The sequence below is a fragment of the Gopherus evgoodei genome, chromosome 17, assembly GCF_007399415.2.
Source record: "Gopherus evgoodei ecotype Sinaloan lineage chromosome 17, rGopEvg1_v1.p, whole genome shotgun sequence".
Classification (NCBI taxonomy): domain Eukaryota; kingdom Metazoa; phylum Chordata; order Testudines; family Testudinidae; genus Gopherus; species Gopherus evgoodei.
In genome coordinates, this window is record NC_044338.1 from 24,598,256 (window position 1) to 24,615,189 (window position 16,934).

At 59.4% G+C, this 16,934-nt stretch overlaps 2 protein-coding genes across 5 annotated transcripts; both read right to left on the reverse strand.

Moving 5' to 3' along the window:
* Positions 1–4,538: 4,538 nt before the first annotated feature.
* On the reverse strand, positions 4,539–7,890 carry LOC115636500 (basic proline-rich protein-like). Of its 2 annotated transcripts, none has more exons than XM_030536649.1 (2): positions 7,348–7,890; positions 4,539–7,296 (listed from the first exon to the last, which is right to left on the reverse strand). In XM_030536649.1, the coding sequence occupies exons 1-2, from the start codon at positions 7,863–7,865 to the stop codon at positions 6,747–6,749; spliced, it is 1,068 nt and encodes a 355-aa protein (XP_030392509.1). In that variant the 5' UTR covers positions 7,866–7,890; the 3' UTR covers positions 4,539–6,746. The 2 variants fall into 2 exon arrangements, with proteins under 2 accessions (XP_030392509.1, XP_030392511.1); XM_030536651.1 differs by having other exon boundaries at positions 4,539–7,037; positions 7,247–7,890.
* On the reverse strand, positions 4,539–14,828 carry BCL7B (BAF chromatin remodeling complex subunit BCL7B). Of its 3 annotated transcripts, none has more exons than XM_030536652.1 (6): positions 14,687–14,828; positions 12,086–12,161; positions 11,375–11,471; positions 9,344–9,514; positions 8,796–8,875; positions 4,539–8,117 (listed from the first exon to the last, which is right to left on the reverse strand). In XM_030536652.1, the coding sequence occupies exons 1-6, from the start codon at positions 14,776–14,778 to the stop codon at positions 8,028–8,030; spliced, it is 606 nt and encodes a 201-aa protein (XP_030392512.1). In that variant the 5' UTR covers positions 14,779–14,828; the 3' UTR covers positions 4,539–8,027. The 3 variants fall into 3 exon arrangements, with proteins under 3 accessions (XP_030392512.1, XP_030392513.1, XP_030392514.1); XM_030536653.1 differs by lacking the exon at positions 14,687–14,828 and adding an exon at positions 13,835–14,104; XM_030536654.1 differs by lacking the exon at positions 4,539–8,117 and adding an exon at positions 8,471–8,617.
* Positions 14,829–16,934: the final 2,106 nt, after the last annotated feature.

Sequence of the window (16,934 nt, forward strand, 5' to 3'; positions counted from 1 at the left end):
CCAGCTAGCTAAAATGAAACTGAGAAGTTACTTTAAACCCAACTTTTGGGTGTGGTAATAGAGTCACTTTGGAGAATTGCATATAAGGAGCCGTTGCCATCAGAGCCTGCAACTCACACACTCTCCTTGTGGGTTTTATCACTACCAGGAACACAGTTGTCTGATATAAAAAAGGAAAGAAACAAGATGCCAGGGGCTTGAATAGACGTCCCATCAAAGCCGCTAGCACTTTGTTAAGGACCCACAGAGGAACTGGCTCCTGGACAGGAGGATGTAGACAAACAAGCCCTTTTGAGAACCTTGCTACCATGGCACTGGAGAAAACTGATCTTCCCTGGCTGGGGGGATGAAATGCTGATATCGCTTTCAGATGCACAAGTCCCAAGGACTGAAGGTGCAGCAGGTATGCAAAGATGTCCTGGACAGAAGCCAGCATTGGTTGAATTCCACAGACCAATGAGAACACCGAAAACTGCATCCATTTAGATGACTATCCCATCCTGGCAGAGGGCTCTCTACTGTTGAGTAGAACCTAGTGAACAACTACCGAACACTGGCCTCCCTCCTCATTCAGCCATGCAGCAGCCACACCATGAGATGCAGGGAGCAGAGCATGGGATGCAATATGTGGCTGTGATTCTGAGTGGGTAGGTCAGAATGGAGAGGAAGCTGAATAGTGTGAGAAGGTTGGAGAACCAGCATTGCCTTGGCTATGCCAGGGCAATGAAAATGAGCGTGGCCCCATCTGCCTTCAGCTTGTGGATGATCGGGATTGGAGGAAGGGCACAGAAGAGAGCCAATTCCCAGCTGAGATTGAACGCATCAGACAGGGAGCCTGGCCTGAGACCCCTTCAAGAGCAGAACAGATGATACTTCTTGTTGTCCCTTGTAGCAAACAGTCAATCATCAGGAAACTCAAGCCACAAAAATGGCCCGGAGGATACTTGTCTTCAGGAACCACCTGTGACTCAGAGAAAAATTCCTGTTGAGTCAGTCTGTGAGCTGATTCTGTGCCCCGGGCAAGTGGTCAGCTATCGGAGTGATGCTCTTCTCAATGCAGAACTGCCACAGCCTGATTGCACAGTGGCAGGGAACCCTCTCCCCCTTCCAGTTCACACAGGGGTGGTGAGTTTTATGGGCCTGTGGTGCCCGTGCTCCACCAATATGAGAGAACGAGGGCCTGGCTCCACCAAAGTTCGGAGCTGGGTCTCTCCCTCTACCCGCCTGCTGGCCCCGCGCACCTCCCCTGGAGCATCCCCCTCAGCTACCCCCAGGCAATGTAAAAGGTCCAGGGGACCCAGCCACCACCACCGGCAGTGCAACAGGGCTAAGGTGGCTTCCTGCCCACCTTGCTTTCGGAAGCAGCTCGCACGTCCCTGCAGCCCCGGAGGGAGCGGGGGGAGGAAAGGCTGTGTCTCTGCATGCTGTCCCTGCCCCAAGTGCCGACTCTGGCCAATGGGAGCTGTGTGGGTGATGCCTGCAGGCAGCAGCGCGTGGAGACCCCTCCAGCCCCTCACCTAGGAGCTGCTGCCAGAGGGGGATGCAGGTCAATTTCAGGAGCTGCCCGAGGTAACTACTCCACTCTCACCCTCTCCCACACCCTAACCCCCTTCTGCAGCCCAGACCCCGCACCCAAATTCCATCCCAGAGCCCACCCCGTCCCCCAACCCTGTGCCCCAACCCCATGCCCCAGCCCAGGGCCCACAGCCTAACTCCCTCCCAGAGCCTGCCCCCACACTCCCTCCTGCACCCCAACCCCCTGCCCCAGCCTGTCCCCTGCACCCAAACTCCCTCAGAGCCTGCTCCCTGCACCTCAACCTCCTGCCCCAGCCCAGAGCCCGCACCCAAACTCCCTTCCAGAGCCTGCCCCCTGCACCTCCTTCTGCACCCCAAGCCCTTTCCCCAGCCCAGAGTCCACACCCAAACTCTCTCCCAGAGCCTTAAGCAGGTGTGTGAGTGTGTGGGGGGCCGGACTTGGACCTGTTCGGGGCACCATCAAAAATTATACAAACCTGCCACCCCAATTTCACATACTACATTGCGGTGGTATTGTCGGTAAGTATGTGAACAACTGAGCCCCTGATATGGTCCCAAAAAGCATGACAAGCATTGCTCCAAAGCTCTAGCACATTGATATGCAGAGAGGTCTCCTGCTCCAACCACACACCTTGGACTTTCAGCAACCCCACCTGTGCCCCTCAGCCCATCGGCGGGTTTCAGTGACAACAGACCTGGTTGGCAAGGGCTGGACAAAGGGAATGTCCTGATAAACATTCCTGAGAAGCATCCACCATTGCAAGGAGTCCAGGCCCAGGAGAGGGAGACACACCAATCTGTGTAAGGAGTGAAGAGTCCAGTAAATTGCCCTGAGCCACACTGGAAAGGGGTGAAGACACAGCTTTGCAAACCAGACCACCTGCATGCCTCAGGCACATCCGACCTCTCGAGGAAGGCTGAGGCTGCAGTGAGACAGAGGTGGCAAATCACCTGAAAACAGACAGTTAGCAGAAACACTACCGAACATGCAGAGTCTATTAGTGCTCCAAGGAACTCTATTTTCTGGGCGGGAACCAAGATGGACTTCAGGATAAGACCTAGATGGTCAAGCAAGCGCAGTGTGGTGTCCACATGAGAAAGGATTTCTTCTCTGGATCTGCCCCTCAGCAACCAGTCATCCAGCTATGGGAAACCGTGGATCCCATTCTTCTGGAGCTATGCCGTGATGATGACCACGCATTTGATAAAAACCCAAGGGGCAGAAGAGGGGCTGAAGGGAAACACTGTGGACTGAAAATGCTCTTAACACAACCAAAGAAATTTTCTGTGGCTCGGCAAAATGGCCGTATGAAAGCAGGTGTCCTGACAGTCCAGGGCAGCAAACCAGTTTGATACAACGTGGGGAGGATAGGCACTAGAGAGACCATTTGCAACCTCGTGTACCTGATATATTTGTTGAGGCCGCAGAGGTCAAGAATGGGCCTTACCCCTCCCTTGGATTTGGGCCCCAGAAACTACCAGTAGAAACCCTGACCCTGGTGCTCTGGCGGAGCCTCCTCGACTGCTCCCAATGCCATCAGAGAGCGCACCTGCTCAAGGAGCAGTATCTTGTGAGAGGGGTCCCTGAAGATGGAGAGGAACTGGGTGGCACTGCCCAATCAGATGGTGCGTAGGACCAGCTGTCAGTAGTGATCGAGCCCCAAGCATTGTAAAAGCGAGTCAGCCCATCCACAGAGAGGAGGATGCGGGAGCAGGAGGGGAGGGAGACCAATAGCTGGAACACTTCTCTGGACCAAGGAGTCAAAATGGGTGCTTGGGTGCTGGGGATGGCATGTGAACTGGCTGAATCCTGAACCCAACTGCTTATTCCTGTGGGGCCTAAGCCCTTTCTGGAGCAGTCCTGCCTTGCGGGAGCAAAAAGCTGCCTAAAGATGAGCTGTGGACAGTACTGCTGTTGCTGCCATTGAATGCTGTAATGGCCTCTGCACCACCAGCGCTTACACCCCCAAGGGCCGTAGGGCAGCCTAGAGTCCTTGAAAGAGTGGAGAGTCTCATCCATCTTATCCGAAACAGCTCTTGCCCATCGAAGGGCAAATCCTCAGTGGCCTACTGGACAGCAGGAGCAAAGCCAGAATTCTGCAGCCAAGAACATCGCCTCATGGGCACTGCAGGTGCCTTCACTCTGGCTGAATTATCGCAATGTTCAGTGTGGCCTGCAAAGAAGCATTAGCCCCCAAACAGCCTTCGGTGACCAATGCCTGAAATTCCTCCCTCGAGGCCTTGGGCAGCTGGTCTGCAAATTAAGACACAGCTGTCCAGATAGCAAAGTCGTTCTGGGGCGGCAGCGGCTGCGGGTTAGCAATCTGCATCTGCAGGGAAGAGGAGGTGTAAATCTTCCTGCCTGTTGGAGCAGGTGCTGCTTCAGACGAAGATCCCTTGCCACCTGAGTCTGGGTAGCGAGCGAAGGGAACAGCGCACCTTGATATGGGCTGTGCCTGGACACAAGCAGCACCCTGTGTGGGGATTGTTAGCGGGGATGCCCCTTGCTCCATGGACAATGTTTAAATCTTGATGGGGGCATCCCAGGAAAACACAACCTACAGCTGACAGTAACTTAACACACACTGTACTACAGTCCTAATGAACCGCATACATACAACCTGAAAGGTCACTAAGTAGAGGGAGAGGTAAAACACACAGAGTGCTGCAACTCCAGCCATGAGTGGTAAGAAAAATCTGTATGGAGGGGTCAAGGCAATACTGCCTTATACAGCCAGAGAAGGGGCTATGGCCACACAGCATGAGCCCTGCCCCTCTAGGGGCACTGCTGGGAAAATCCTTCTGCTCCGCCACACAGGGCACACACACTAAGTGGAATACGCAGCTGCATCCACTTGAAGACATGAACACAGCAGCCCCTGACACCCCTTCCCAGGCAAGATGCTGTCCCTGTGTCCTGTTGCTTCTGCCCTCACAGAGGTCCATGGAGAGAATGGTGGGGATCTGGCCCTCTCCAGGCTGCTGCAGAGAAATTCACATACTGTATTTCAAATAGTTTAATTTTAAAAATATTCTATTCAGTGCTAAAATATCTCTCCACTTCCACGCACAGCCGGCGCCTTCGGTTTCAACAGAGGCTCAATCACAGACTCTATTTGACATGCAGATCGCAACGAAGAGGAAACAGGTCCATGGCGTTGGAGAGGTGGGACAGGAGCTCGATGGTAAACAAGCCTGGGGAGCAGCTCTGACTGGGAGCTGGGTGAGCAATGTGCCAGGGTGTGCAGACCCGGCACCAAGGGCAGGCAGTGTAAGGGTGCACTGGGAAATGACGCCACCCTGACAGTGCTGGGAGAGTGAGAACTAAGGCCCCTGGGTTTTCTGCGAGAGACCCTAGCCCCTGCTGTGTCCTTCCCTGTCCCTGAGGTAGACTTGGAGTGGGCCTCACAGCAGGACCTCCCCACCCTCAAGCTAAAGAAACTCTATGCTGCCTCAGCCTCTCCCATGGGCGCTCACATTAGGAACCGTGGGTCCATGTCGGGTGCAGAGCCAGCCAGGGACCTGGTGGCAACCTCTCTGGATCCAATACTAAGGGCTCTGTGTTTACAGCCTGCACCCTTGAATGCTGCCACCCTGCAGGGGCTGGGGTGAAGTGGCAAGACATCCAGAGGCCCCATAGCACATGCCTGGCGGAGTGGCTGTGCCCTGACACACTCATCTGCAGGGGCTCCTGTCTCCTCCAGCACAAATGGCTTAAACCAACAGCTATTGCACAGTGTCCCAGCTCGGGATTCCTGCCCCGCAGGGCAAAGGCCTATGTCAGAGCTCCAGCTCTGGGAGGTCCCATGTCCTGAATGCTCACCTAAACCCTCCCGGCCCATCAGTGAGGCTCGTTTACTGGGGGAAGCTCCAGGACATGGTTACAAGGGGGAAGAGAAACTACTTAGTGGAGTGGGAACGGCTCTTCCATTCCCGGCAACTGGGGACATGGGGCCCTAGACGCCATTGTCCTGCAGGGGAACAAAATCTGCCGGGCTGCAGTTCTCGCCCAGCCCGTCCCTGGGGAGGGCAGGTGGGCTCTGCAGGGAGCTGGTGGGAGGGGCCCATCCCTGGGGAGGGGAGGCGGGCACTGCAGCAGGGGGGCTGGCGGGAGGGGCCCATCCCTGGGGAGAGGGGCTGGTGGGTGGGGCCCGGGCAGAGCAGGAGACCCAGAGGACTCAGCCCCTCACATGAGCAGGCTGCGTGACCAGCTCTGCCCCTGCTGCACCAGCACAGATCAGTGGGAAAAAGTCTGCACGTACTGATGGTGCGAGGTGCCCTGGCCTGTCTCTGAGGGAAGGACAGACTAGTTCCTCTGTGGGGGGCTGGCAGGAGGAGCCCATCCCTCAGGAGGGCAGGCTGGCTCTGCAGGGGGATGGTGGGAGGGGCCCATCCTTAGAGAGGGCAAACCGGCTCTGCGGGGGGCTGGCGGGAGGGGCCCGCCCCTGGGGAGGGCAGACCGGCTCTGCGGGGGGCTGGCGGGAGGGGCCCGTCCCTGGGGAGGGCAGACAGCTCTGCGGGGGGGCTGGAAGGAGGCACCCATCCCTGGGGAGGGCAGACCGGCTCTGTGGGGAGCTGGAGGGAGGAGCCCATCCATGGGGAGGGCAGAATGTCTCTGGGGGGGGCTGGCGGAAGGGGCTCGTCCCTGGGGAGGGCAGGCCGGCTCTGCGGGGGGCTGGCGGGAGGGGCTCGTCCCTGGGGAGGGCAGACCAGCTCTGTGGGGGGGCTGGAAGGAGGCACCCATCCCTGGGGAGGGCAGACCAGCTCTGCGGGGGAGCTGGAAGGAGGCACCCATCCCTGGGGAGGGCAGACCGGCTGTGCGGGGAGCTGGAGGGAGGAGCCCATCCATGGGGAGGGCAGGCTGGCTCTGCGGGGAGCTGGTGGGAGAGGCCCATCCCTGGAGAGGGCAGGTGGGCTCTGTGGGGGGCTGGAGAGAAGAGCCCGTTCCTGGGGAGATCAGGCTGGCTCTGTGGGGGGCTGCTGGGAGGGGACCGTCCCTGAGGAGGGCAGGCTGGCTCTGGGGGGGAAGGAACGGCTGCCCCTGGGGAGGGCAGGCTGGTTCTGCGGGGGGCTGCCGGGAGAGGCCCATTCCTGGGGAGGGCAGGCCGGCTCTGCGGGAAGCTAGTGGGAGGGGCCCATCCCTGGGGAGGGCAGACAGGCTCTGCACAGGGCTGGTGGAAGGGGCCTGTCCCCGGGAAGGGTAGGCAGGCTCAGGGGGGTGAGGAGGGCGGGGAGGGCTGTCCCTGGGGACGGCAGGCTGGCTCTGTGGGGGGCTGCCAGGAGGGACCCATCCCTGGATGGGGTTGGCGGGCACTGTGGCAGGACGGGGGGCTGGTGGAAGGGGCCCATTCCTGGGGAGGGCAGGCCAGCTCTGCACAGGGCTGGCAGGAGGGGCCTGTTCCTGGGGAGGGCAGGCCAGCCATGCGGGGGGCTGGAAGGAGGCACCCATCCCTGGGGAGGGCACACCGGCTCTGCAAGGGGCTGGCGGGAGGGGCCCATCCCTGGGGAGGGCAGACCGGCTCTGCGGGGGGCTGGCGGAAGGAGCCCGTCCCTGGGGAGGGCAGACCGGCTCTGCGGGGGGCTGGCAGGAGGGGCCTATCTCTGGGAAGGGCAGGCTGGCTCTGCAGGCAGGACTGACAGGAGGGGCCTGTCCCAGGAGAGGGCTCTGCAGCGGGGTAGGTGGGGAGGAGCTGGCGAAAGGGGCCCATCCCTGGGGAAGGCAGACTGGCTCTGTGGGGGGCTGGCGGAAGGGGCCCATCCCTTGGGAGGGCAGACCGGCTCTGCGGGGGGGCTGGCAGGAGGGGCCCATCCCTGGGGAGGGCACACCAGCTCTGCAAGGGGCTGGCGGGAGGGACCCATCCCTGGGGAAGGCAGACTGGCTCTGTGGGGGGCTGGCGGAAGGAGCCCATCCCTGGGGAGGGCAGACCGGCTCTGCGGGGGGCTGGCAGGAGGGGCCTATCTCTGGGAAGGGCAGGCCGGCTCTGCAGGCAGGACTGACAGGAGGGGCCTGTCCCAGGAGAGGGCTCTGCAGCGGGGTGGGGTGGGGAGGAGCAGGGCGAAGGGGCCCATCCCTGGGGAAGGCAGACTGGCTCTGTGGGGGGCTGGCGGAAGGAGCCCATCCCTGGGGAGGGCAGACCGGCTCTGCGGGGGGCTGGCACGAGGGGCCTATCTCTGGGAAGGGCAGGCCGGCTCTGCAGGCAGGACTGACAGGAGGGGCCTGTCCCAGGAGAGGGCTCTGCAGCGGGATGGGGTGGGGAGGAGCTGGGCGAAGGGGCCCATCCGTGGGGAAGGCAGACTGGCTCTGTGGGGGGCTGGCGGAAGGGGCCCATCCCTGGGGAGGGCAGACCGGCTCTGCGGGGGGCTGGCAGGAGGGGCCTATCTCTGGGAAGGGCAGGCTGGCTCTGCAGGCAGGACTGACAGGAGGGGCCTGTCCCAGGAGAGGGCTCTGCAGCGGGGTGGGGTGGGGAGGAGCTGGCGGGATGGGCCCATCCCTAGCTCTCCGAGGCTGTGTGGCACACAGAGTTCTGATCAGCACAAAATCTCTTCAGAGGCGGCGCCCCAGAATCCTCCTCTTCAGTTTCCTGGAACAGCAGGAAAGCAGAGGTCACGGGCGATGCGGGATGCAGCTCCCAGCTCTGCGCACAACTCTGCCACGGCCCTGGGGTCTCTGCTCACAGGGAGCCAACAGCACTGAAGAGAAGGGCGGAGACTACTTTCTGACCATGAGGTTCAGCGGCCCATAGCATCCTGCCTGGGCCACAAGTGGCACCAACAGCACAGGCTTGCTCCCAGCAGTGCCATGCCTGGATTCAAGGCCCAGGACACTCCACGGCAAATGCTCGCACTTCTGAGGCCAGGCCTCTGGTTGGGGCAGCTCCAATGACCTGACACAGGGAGGCATTTTAATGAACTACACCTGATAAGAACAGCAGGCTCAGGGCAGTGACCCGGGATATTTATTGTGATTCTTTCAGGCTGTCCCCACATTTTCAGTTTTCCAGGCACTATCGATTTTGGCACTCACAGCTCAAAACTGCAGCACAGAAACAGCTGGAGAAGCTGGGCAGAAGGCAGCCCAAGACTGTGGGGAAAGTATATTAGCTGGATGCTTCTGCTGAAATGAGCAGCAGTGAAACAGTTCATAATGCTGACACATCATGTGCCATCGTTCGATTTCCGAGTCAGTGCACCGGAGGGATGAAGGGTGGAGTTTGAGCCTGTACATACGCAGGGAAGGCTCTGCTTCCCCTTCCCCTTACCTGAGTCTCAAGAGGGACAGGCTCCTCCTTCGTGAGAGTGGGAGGCTCATCTGCAACTTGCGAGGGAGGCAAGCAGGGCTCTGGAAGGGAAGGGAGAGGGTTACGGATGTGCTGGCCCCGTGACGCTGATGTTAGCAGCAAGAACTCTGCCTGGCCTCACCAAGTGAGCCAGCCAGCTATGCCCCTTGGCCTGCAGGCACAACACACTCCCAGGACTCAGTGGGGAGCACCATGCCTACAGGGCATTCAGGTCTCTGCTGCCGTTGCACCACAGAGAGGCCTAGGAAAAGCCAGCACCATGTTGGACACGCAGCAGCATTAACATAGCAGTGCTGCTGCAAACATGCCCAGCCATGCTTCCTGCACAGGAACATGGCAGCAAATGCCCTCCCGGGGCAAGGAGCAGAAACTCACCCAGCCCATCACGCGCAGCTGCACTGTGCTTCTCCCAGGGCTCACCAGGCCCAGAATGGCTGGCTGAACTGCACCTTCCTCAGGGCCCGCCCCCGCCAGCATCTCCTCTCCCAGTGCAGCTGGCCGCATCATACCTTCCAGGATCTCCTGCCCCAGTGTAGGTGGCTGCGAATCGTCCGTGCGGAAGTCGGACGTATGTGCAGGACTCATTGACTCGCTCTGTTGGGGGCTGAGGCTCGAGTTTGGGCTGCTGTCGACCTTGAGCTGGTAAACGTCCGATAAGGAGCTCTGGTTACTGGTCTCATCTGAAAAACCATCAGCATGTTAGGGGGGATGCCTGGCTCACCACTGCAGTAACACAAGAAGCCCAGCGGGGGGGGGTGCGGGGGGGCCGCACTGAAAGATAGCACCCACAGAGAACAGCCCAAGGGAGCAGGGAGGATTCCCATGCCAGCAGAAGAGCTCTGCACCCACCTCTCCCTATGGGGCTCTCAAGCCATGTATGCTAGGCTGCCCTGGATTTCCAGGGTTAGTTATATGGTCAATCCCCAGGATACCACTCCTCCGAGAAAAGAAAAGGCCCAAGCATGGGAAGAGAGAGCAGGCAGAGGAGGGGTCCTGGGGTGTTTGCTGAGCAAAGAGCCCCTGACGTGACAATGGGACACAAAGCTGTTCAGCAGCAGTTCCCAGGCTGTACTGGTTCCTGTTCCACTGTCTGACATCACCGTGAAGTGACTGTCTGGACCCCCAGACTCCCATCCCCATCCGGGACCCCTGCTCTACCAGGTATAGTCACAGAGCACATCAGGGAATACAGTCCAGGTGGCCTCAGGCTGGCCAAGTCTCCTGTACACCTCCCCTCGGCAGGCAGCCAACCCCAGAGTGTGCATGGCTATGAGATGTTGAGGCCTTTCCACTCTGCCTACAGAGACGCAGAGAGGCCAGAGTTCTCAGCAGCTTATGAGCTCCGGAGACCTTGGAATTGCCTTTGATAGAACTGGAGGGGTAGGGAAATGCCAAAGCCCATCTCCTCCCCGAATCCTTTCATCACAGAGTGCTCCTAATCCCTGGGGCTAAGACCTCCATTGCTCCTAAAGCCCTTATGGCTGAATGGAATGGGCCAAGGAACAAGACCGGCCTTAATATTAAAATCCATCCTGGATCCACCACAGACTTGGGGGTAAAATACTGGGCATAGTCCCCCTTCCTGCCTGCAACCCCTGCTGTGAGACACAAACAAAGGCTACCTGGAAGCCCCAGGACTACCTCCCGGTTTCTAGGATTCCTACAGCAGCCTTTCCAAGGAGAGGCCCTGAAGGGGCAGGGGTTGAGAGCAAGCCTGCCCCACATTCACCCTGCAGTGATGGCTCGTGTCCTGTGGGGCTGGGCACAGCTCCATGCTCTGGGTATTGCAACCTGGCTCACGGGGTCACAGCACCACTTGCTCATGTTTGGCCTGGCCACATCTGCAGCTGTGGGGGGTCGGTGTCCCCTTGGCAGGGCGAGGACAGAGAAAGCAGTGGAGGAGGAGGAGGCTGACCTATGATTTTGCGCACACACATCCGCCCATGAATTTGGACTCTGGGCGGATGGCTAAAAAAGACAAAATGCAGCTGGCGGGTCGTTTCGGTAAAACGTTTGTGAGCCACTGTCCTAAAGTGAGACATACCCAGAAGAGCTTCTTCATAAGAGTGGAGGAGATCCCTGTGCCAGTCGCTGCAGGGGGTGGTGTAGGACAGGTGTGCTGGCTGCAGGCCGCTAACAGCCTCTCCCCACAGCACACACTGGAGAGAAGGGAGTCGGAGCAGGATAGGCAGGTATTCAAGCCCATGCTCTGTGTTTCTAGCTTTCAACTGCCAGAAGCTGGGAGTGGATGACAGGATGGATCACTCAATAATTACTTGTTTTGCTCATTTCCTCTGGGGCACCAGGCATTGGACACTGTCAGAAGACAGGATACTAGGCTAGATGAACCATTGGTCTGACGCAATATGTCCGTTCTTACGCATCAGAACAATATCCCTTGTGGAAATCTGCATTGCTCCTGGGGGAATATGCACGACAGAGATACTAATGACACCTCAATATTTACAAAATCCTCTTGGTGTGAATGGTAGCAGTGCCCTCCTCCTGCCAGCCTGCATTCTGGGGGTAGGCAGACTCACCCTGGAACTCCAGGAGGAGGGAGGAGTTGGCAGATGAGTCCACTGGGAAGCCATTGGGTTCTCGGGCAGTGCTGCTACTTGTTTTGGACTTCTCTTTCTTGGAGAGAGAGAACAGGAGATTAACAGAGTCACACTCAGCAAGCAGAGGGGAGAGAGGCAGCAGGCCCTTGTGGAGCACTGCCCTCCCCAGGCAGCAGCAACAGCACAGAGCCAGAGGGGCATTCGCCTATGGACACTGTGCCTGCCCAGGCCACAAGTGCAGCGAATGGGGGGGGCTATGTCACATCACAGATGCTGCGTGGATTGCTGGGCCTACTCCCGAGCCTGAAGTCCATTGCAAAAGGAAGGTTTTGCCTTCCAGATCCTCTCTGGGGATTTCCCAATGAGCACACTGGCCAAAGACCCATCCGCCCCAAAACTCCTGTCCTAGAGACCCCCTTAGAAAAGCAACAATTTGTTCACTGTTCTCTGACTAGTGAGGGGCAGCCAGGGGAAACTACACCCTTTGTTTGTTTTTCTGGGAGCCCCACAGGTTTGTTTGAGCCATGCAGAGGAGATCCCCAAGACCAGACCTTCCTGGTGGGAGCTGAGCTGACATTCTGAAGGGCAGAACTAGAGTCCATTCCCCTCATCAGTGAGGCATGGCCTCCTCCTCTCCAGCCAGCGCATACAATCCTCAAGTGCATTTCTTACAGCAGACCCAGCACTTACCTCCTTACTGTCTGCTACAGGAACCCACTTGAATATCCGAAGGGATGTGTCTCCGACCGTCACCCACTTCTTCTCCCTACCACCAAGCAGGAGACAGGTTTACAACCAGCAGAGCCAACCACCTCTTCCAACCACACAACCGAGGAAGCCCTGGCAGTTACTCAGGACCCAGCCATTAAATTCAGATCAGGATCATGCCTGTGCTGCTGCTTCTGCATATACTTACCTAGGCAGGATGAGAAACAGAGTGAAATGGACACAATCTCACCACAAAACTCTCCAGAAAAGCAACGGCAGCAGAAAAGGTGCTAGGGGACCACTGAGGGCTAGGAATACAAACACTCCTCTGGAATCAGGGGTTGTGGGACCACTATCTCCTTGACCCCCCAGAGTGGTCCTTTTCGAATTATTTCCAGAGCAGGGCTTTCCTAGCCCACTGACTTGGCTGGAAAAGAGAGGGGGTCTCTGCTCACTCAGATGCTCAGCATGGCTCTCTCTCTTTCCTAGTTTTTATACTGGTGCTTCTCACCCTCCCATCACCAGGGCCAAGGTGCAGCGGTGTCGAAATCTGCACTCTGCCTGCAGAACTGGTTTGCAGTGACGGAGTCAATCCCTCCTTGCTGAAACAAGGGTAGGAATGTAGTGGTTGACGGGGATGGGAGAGTTAGACATTCTGCAGAGGATCCACTCAGAGCAGGAGCTGATTTACAGTTGTCTGTGGGCCCTTGGGACTGTAAAGAAAACCATGAAAACTTGGCCACCCTGGTGTTCCACTTCCATGGGCTTTTACGGCAGCCACGGGTTTAATTTTGCTTGATCTCACACTGAAAGGCTAACGCCAGTTCACCCAACTGCAAAATGTGTGCCTGAGCCAGTGGGTCAGGGCAGTCAAAGGCACCTGAATGTTAGGCTGGCCACATTAAACCATTGGCTATGAAACTGATGTGCCTTAAGTGTCAGCCTGCTGAGCTCTTGGCTCAGGGGAACTTTGACCAGGGGCAGCCGCCTCCATCTGTCTGAAAGTTACCCATGACTTCTCTGACAAAATTGTGAGTTCATCAATCAGTACCGTAAGCTCTTTGGGGCAGGAGGTGGTCTTTTGTATTAGAACAGCATTTAACACATTGTGGGTGCTACTGAAATAATAATAATGCAGTAACCTGTGCTATTCATTTGGATATTAAATTCAGTGTATTCCTCTATTTTCAGTATGTTGCAAATTTGTGTGTTGACAATGAATAACTGCTTCCTAAAGTTGTCAAGGTGGAGGACGCTGGAGGTTTTGGCAGGTGTGGATGGGACTTTCAGCACTTTGCAGAGGGTGGGAAGCAGTTTGGGATGGTGGGATAAACAGGAGCCTTGGGTACCATTCCCAAAACGAAGGAGGTGATGTCCCCTCTTACGACATCCAATACCCCAGGGCTACCTGAGATATGGGAGACCTATGTTTGAATCCTTACCATAGGCTCCAAAGCAAAAGGACACTGGGCTATTGAGTGTAAGGGAGGTGACTACCTAGATTCTGTGACATACTTTCCACATACTTTTTTTTTTGTAAACAGTTTAAAATACCCCAAAACTGGAACAAAATGTTTCCTTTCTAACATTTGGAATTGCCAGTGAACTGAAAAACCAGATATTTGCCCAGCTCTAGTCCCTACTCAGGAGCTCTACCTTGTGTAATGACCCCTGCCATTCTCCCCCCGAGTTTAACTGCTGTAAGGACAGCAGACGGGGGATCTCTACTACGCCGCTGCCAGCCTCCCGGGGAGAGACTGCTCCTGTTCTGCACGGCTCTGTTTCGGGACCGCCTTTCCTGAGAATAGCCGCAGCCCCACCATCGCCCGGCGCTGTGGCGAAGCAGGAGGGAATTAGTTCTTCAACCGATTTAGGATCCAAGGTCACGCGACAGGCGTCAGCTGGAGGCAGGGGCCGGACCTGGGACTGACTCAGTCTTGTGAACGGCACTGGGGGGCCCTAGAGCAGGGATCCGGCTCCAGCGCAGCGGCTGCACGGCTCAGCTCTCTGCCGAGCCGGTCCGACCCCAACACGCGGGGACGCCCCCGAGCCGGGCGGCGCGTAACACCGGCCCGCGCACCGGCAGCGTCCCCCGCCCCGCCCCGCCCCGTTCCGTTACACCAGCGGGACCCTGGGGCGGGGCTTGCCAGCTACGCACTCAGCGGCGGGGCCGAGCCCGGCCTGCGACCCTGGGCCGCTCCCACCCGGCCAATAACCCCGCGTTACGCGGGACAGGCTGGGTCCGTGTGGGCGGGCAACCCGGGGCCCTGGTCACAGAAGAGCCCGCCTCCTCAGCCCGCGGGGCCTGATTGACCGCGGAGCATGTCCATCTACAGGCCCCTCAGAGGAGCACGCCTGGAGGGAGTTGTGATTGGGCGTAGCCCCTGCCAATCGGAACTATTCGTGTCCCCGCCCCTCTCAAACCGTAAGGAGAGGTAATTGGATGTTCCCCAGCTGGCCCCGCCGCTGGCTCTGGAGGCGCTTTGATTGGCTAGTCTCCATCGGAGTCCCACCACCGAGGCCGAGGAGGCACGGTGATTGGCTACAAGCTTCGAGGCCCCGCCCCCAGACCCCGCCTCTCACCATTTGCGGACCCGCTCGATGGCCGCCATCACTTTTTTGATGTCATCTTTGGCGCGGCTGCGGGTTTCAGCTCGCACGGAGCGGCCCGACATGGCGTCCGGAGCCCCGGCAACCACGGCTCCGCAGCACCGCCGCCACGGCCCGCCCCCCGCGCATGCGCGCGACCCGCCCCACCCACACCCCGCGCGTAATGCGTCAGCGCGCCCGCTCCGCCCGCCAGGGGGAAGAGCGCTGTTACCCAGTGCACATGCGCAGCTCCGCCCCGCCCCGCCCCCTTGGGTGTACGCGTGTAGGGAGGAGGTGCGAGAGCGGCTGCGGTGCTGGCGTTGTGGGTGGTGGAGACTCGCCCCGGGGAAGTCGGCTCCTCGCGGGCAGGGACGTGCCACCCCCCCGCGCTGCACACGGTAGCGGTACTGCCGAGGGGTGAGAGGTCAGCGGCAGAGCCGGGCGCCAAACATGTTTGTGGGCCCCCATAGGGGCAATGGGGTGGGGCGGGGAGGTCAGTCCCCAGAGCGAAGGGCCAGCCAGGGGCAATGGAGCGTGGTGTGGGGAGGTCAGTCCCCAGAGCGAGGGGCCAGCCGGGGGCAATGGGGTGCGGCGGTCAGGCCCCAGAGCAATGGGTCGGCCAGGGGCAATGGGGGACGGGGTGGGGCGGTCAGTCCCCGGAGCGAGGGGCCGGCCAGGGGCAATGGGGGGGCGGGGCGGTCAGTCCCCGGAGCGAGGGGCCGGCCAGGGGCAGTGGGGTGCAGGGCGGGGCGGTCAGTCCCCGCAGCGAGGGGCCAGCTGGGGGCAATGGGGCGCGGGGCGGGGAGGTCAGTCCCCAGAGCAAGGGGCCAGCCGGGGGCAATGGGGCATGGGGTGGTCAGTCCATGGAGCGAGGGGCCGGCCGGGGGCGGTGGGGCCCGGGGTGGGGTGGTCAGTCCACGGAGCGAGGGGTCAGCTGGGGGCAATGGGGCACAGGGCGGGGCGGTCAGTCCCCGGAGTGAGGGGCCGGCCAGGAGCAGTGGGGCGTGGCGTGGGGTGGTCAGTTCCCGGAGCGAGGGGCCGGGCGGGGCCAGTGGGGCACGGCGTGGTCAGTCCCCGGAGCAAGGGGCTAGCTGGGTGCAATGGGGCATGGCAGGAGTAGCCCCACTCTGCCCAGTTGCGTGTGAGGACACTATTTACAAGCTGGCAGTTGCCAGACACACAGTCACCCACCCAACCCTGTGCTGCCAGCCTGCCCCTTTCTCTCCAGGGTTGGCCTGTGCCGCGCCACACAGCCCCCTCTCCACCCAAAGCCCCATAGGTTCCAGCCCTGGAGCACCCACAGAAAAAAAAAGTGTATGTGCTCAGCACCCACTGGCAGCCCTGCCGATCAGATCCTCCCCCACATCCCCAGTGCCTCCCACCTGCCGCTGATCAGCTGTTCAGCAGTGGGCAGGAAATGCTGTGGGGGAGGGGAGGAGAAGGGGCAGGAAGAGGTGGGGGCACTCTGGGCAGGTGTGGAATGGGGCAGGAAGAGGCAGGGGTGGAGCGGGGGCAGGAAGCCGTTGGTGGCAGGGCCTTGAGGGAAAGGGTGGACTGGGGACAGGGCTTGGGACAGAGCTGAGGTCAAGCACCTGTGGGGAAATCAGAAATTCAGCACCTCAGCAACACCCTCCCCCTGACTCCCTATGTCCAGAGCTCCCCCTAGGATCCCCCTACAAATGCAGACAACCTTGCAGGATGAGACAAGCAAGTGGTGGGCAGGAGGAAGCCAGCAAGCGGAGCAGGTCAGGGCCCCTTCTGAGCATGGGCCCAGCACCATGGTGCCGCTGGCACCATTGAAAACCCAGCACTGATCAGAGGTCATCGCCCCATAGAGCTCCTGCCCCAGTAGGCGGGCAATGGGGCGTTGCCGCCCTGAAGTGACCCAGCCTGGGCTGGGTGGCACCTGCTTCCCCAACGGGCCAGGCCAGCGGCTGCCGCATACCCAGTTCCTCCCCTGCTGTGGGGCACAGAGCCCTGCGCGGCAGCCAGCCTTTCCCTGGCAGGGCAGGCCGTGCCCGTCTCCTAGCGCCCAGGCAGACACTCAACAGTCCTGCAGCCTCCAGCCCAGCATACAGCAGAAAACACAGAGCTGTTTCTCCTGTGCAGGGCACCCTTCTCCAACAGAGGGGCCCCGCAGCCCAGCAAGTGTCAGCTGCAGTCGACTCAGAGCGACCCATTTCCAACAACTTGCTTCCTTCCCCGAGTTGGTTAGCAGGGCAGCCACAGAACAAAATGCCCC

Coding starts and splice junctions, on each gene's coding strand:
- BCL7B (XM_030536652.1), bottom strand. CDS start 14,778: ATGTCGGGCCGCTCCGTGCGAGCTGAAACCCGCAGCCGCGCCAAAGAT. Junction 12,162..14,686: donor ATCGAGCGGGTCCGCAAATG/GTGAGAGGCGGG, acceptor GCTTGGTGGTAG/GGAGAAGAAGTGGGTGACGG. Junction 11,472..12,085: donor CTGTAGCAGACAGTAAGGAG/GTAAGTGCTGGG, acceptor TCTCTCTCCAAG/AAAGAGAAGTCCAAAACAAG.
- LOC115636500 (XM_030536649.1), bottom strand. CDS start 7,865: ATGGGCCCCTTCCGCCAGCCCCCCACAGAGCCAGTCTGCCTTCCCCAC. Junction 7,297..7,347: donor AGCTGGTGTGCCCTCCCCAG/GGATGGGCCCCT, acceptor TGCCCTCCCAAG/GGATGGGCCCCTTCCGCCAG.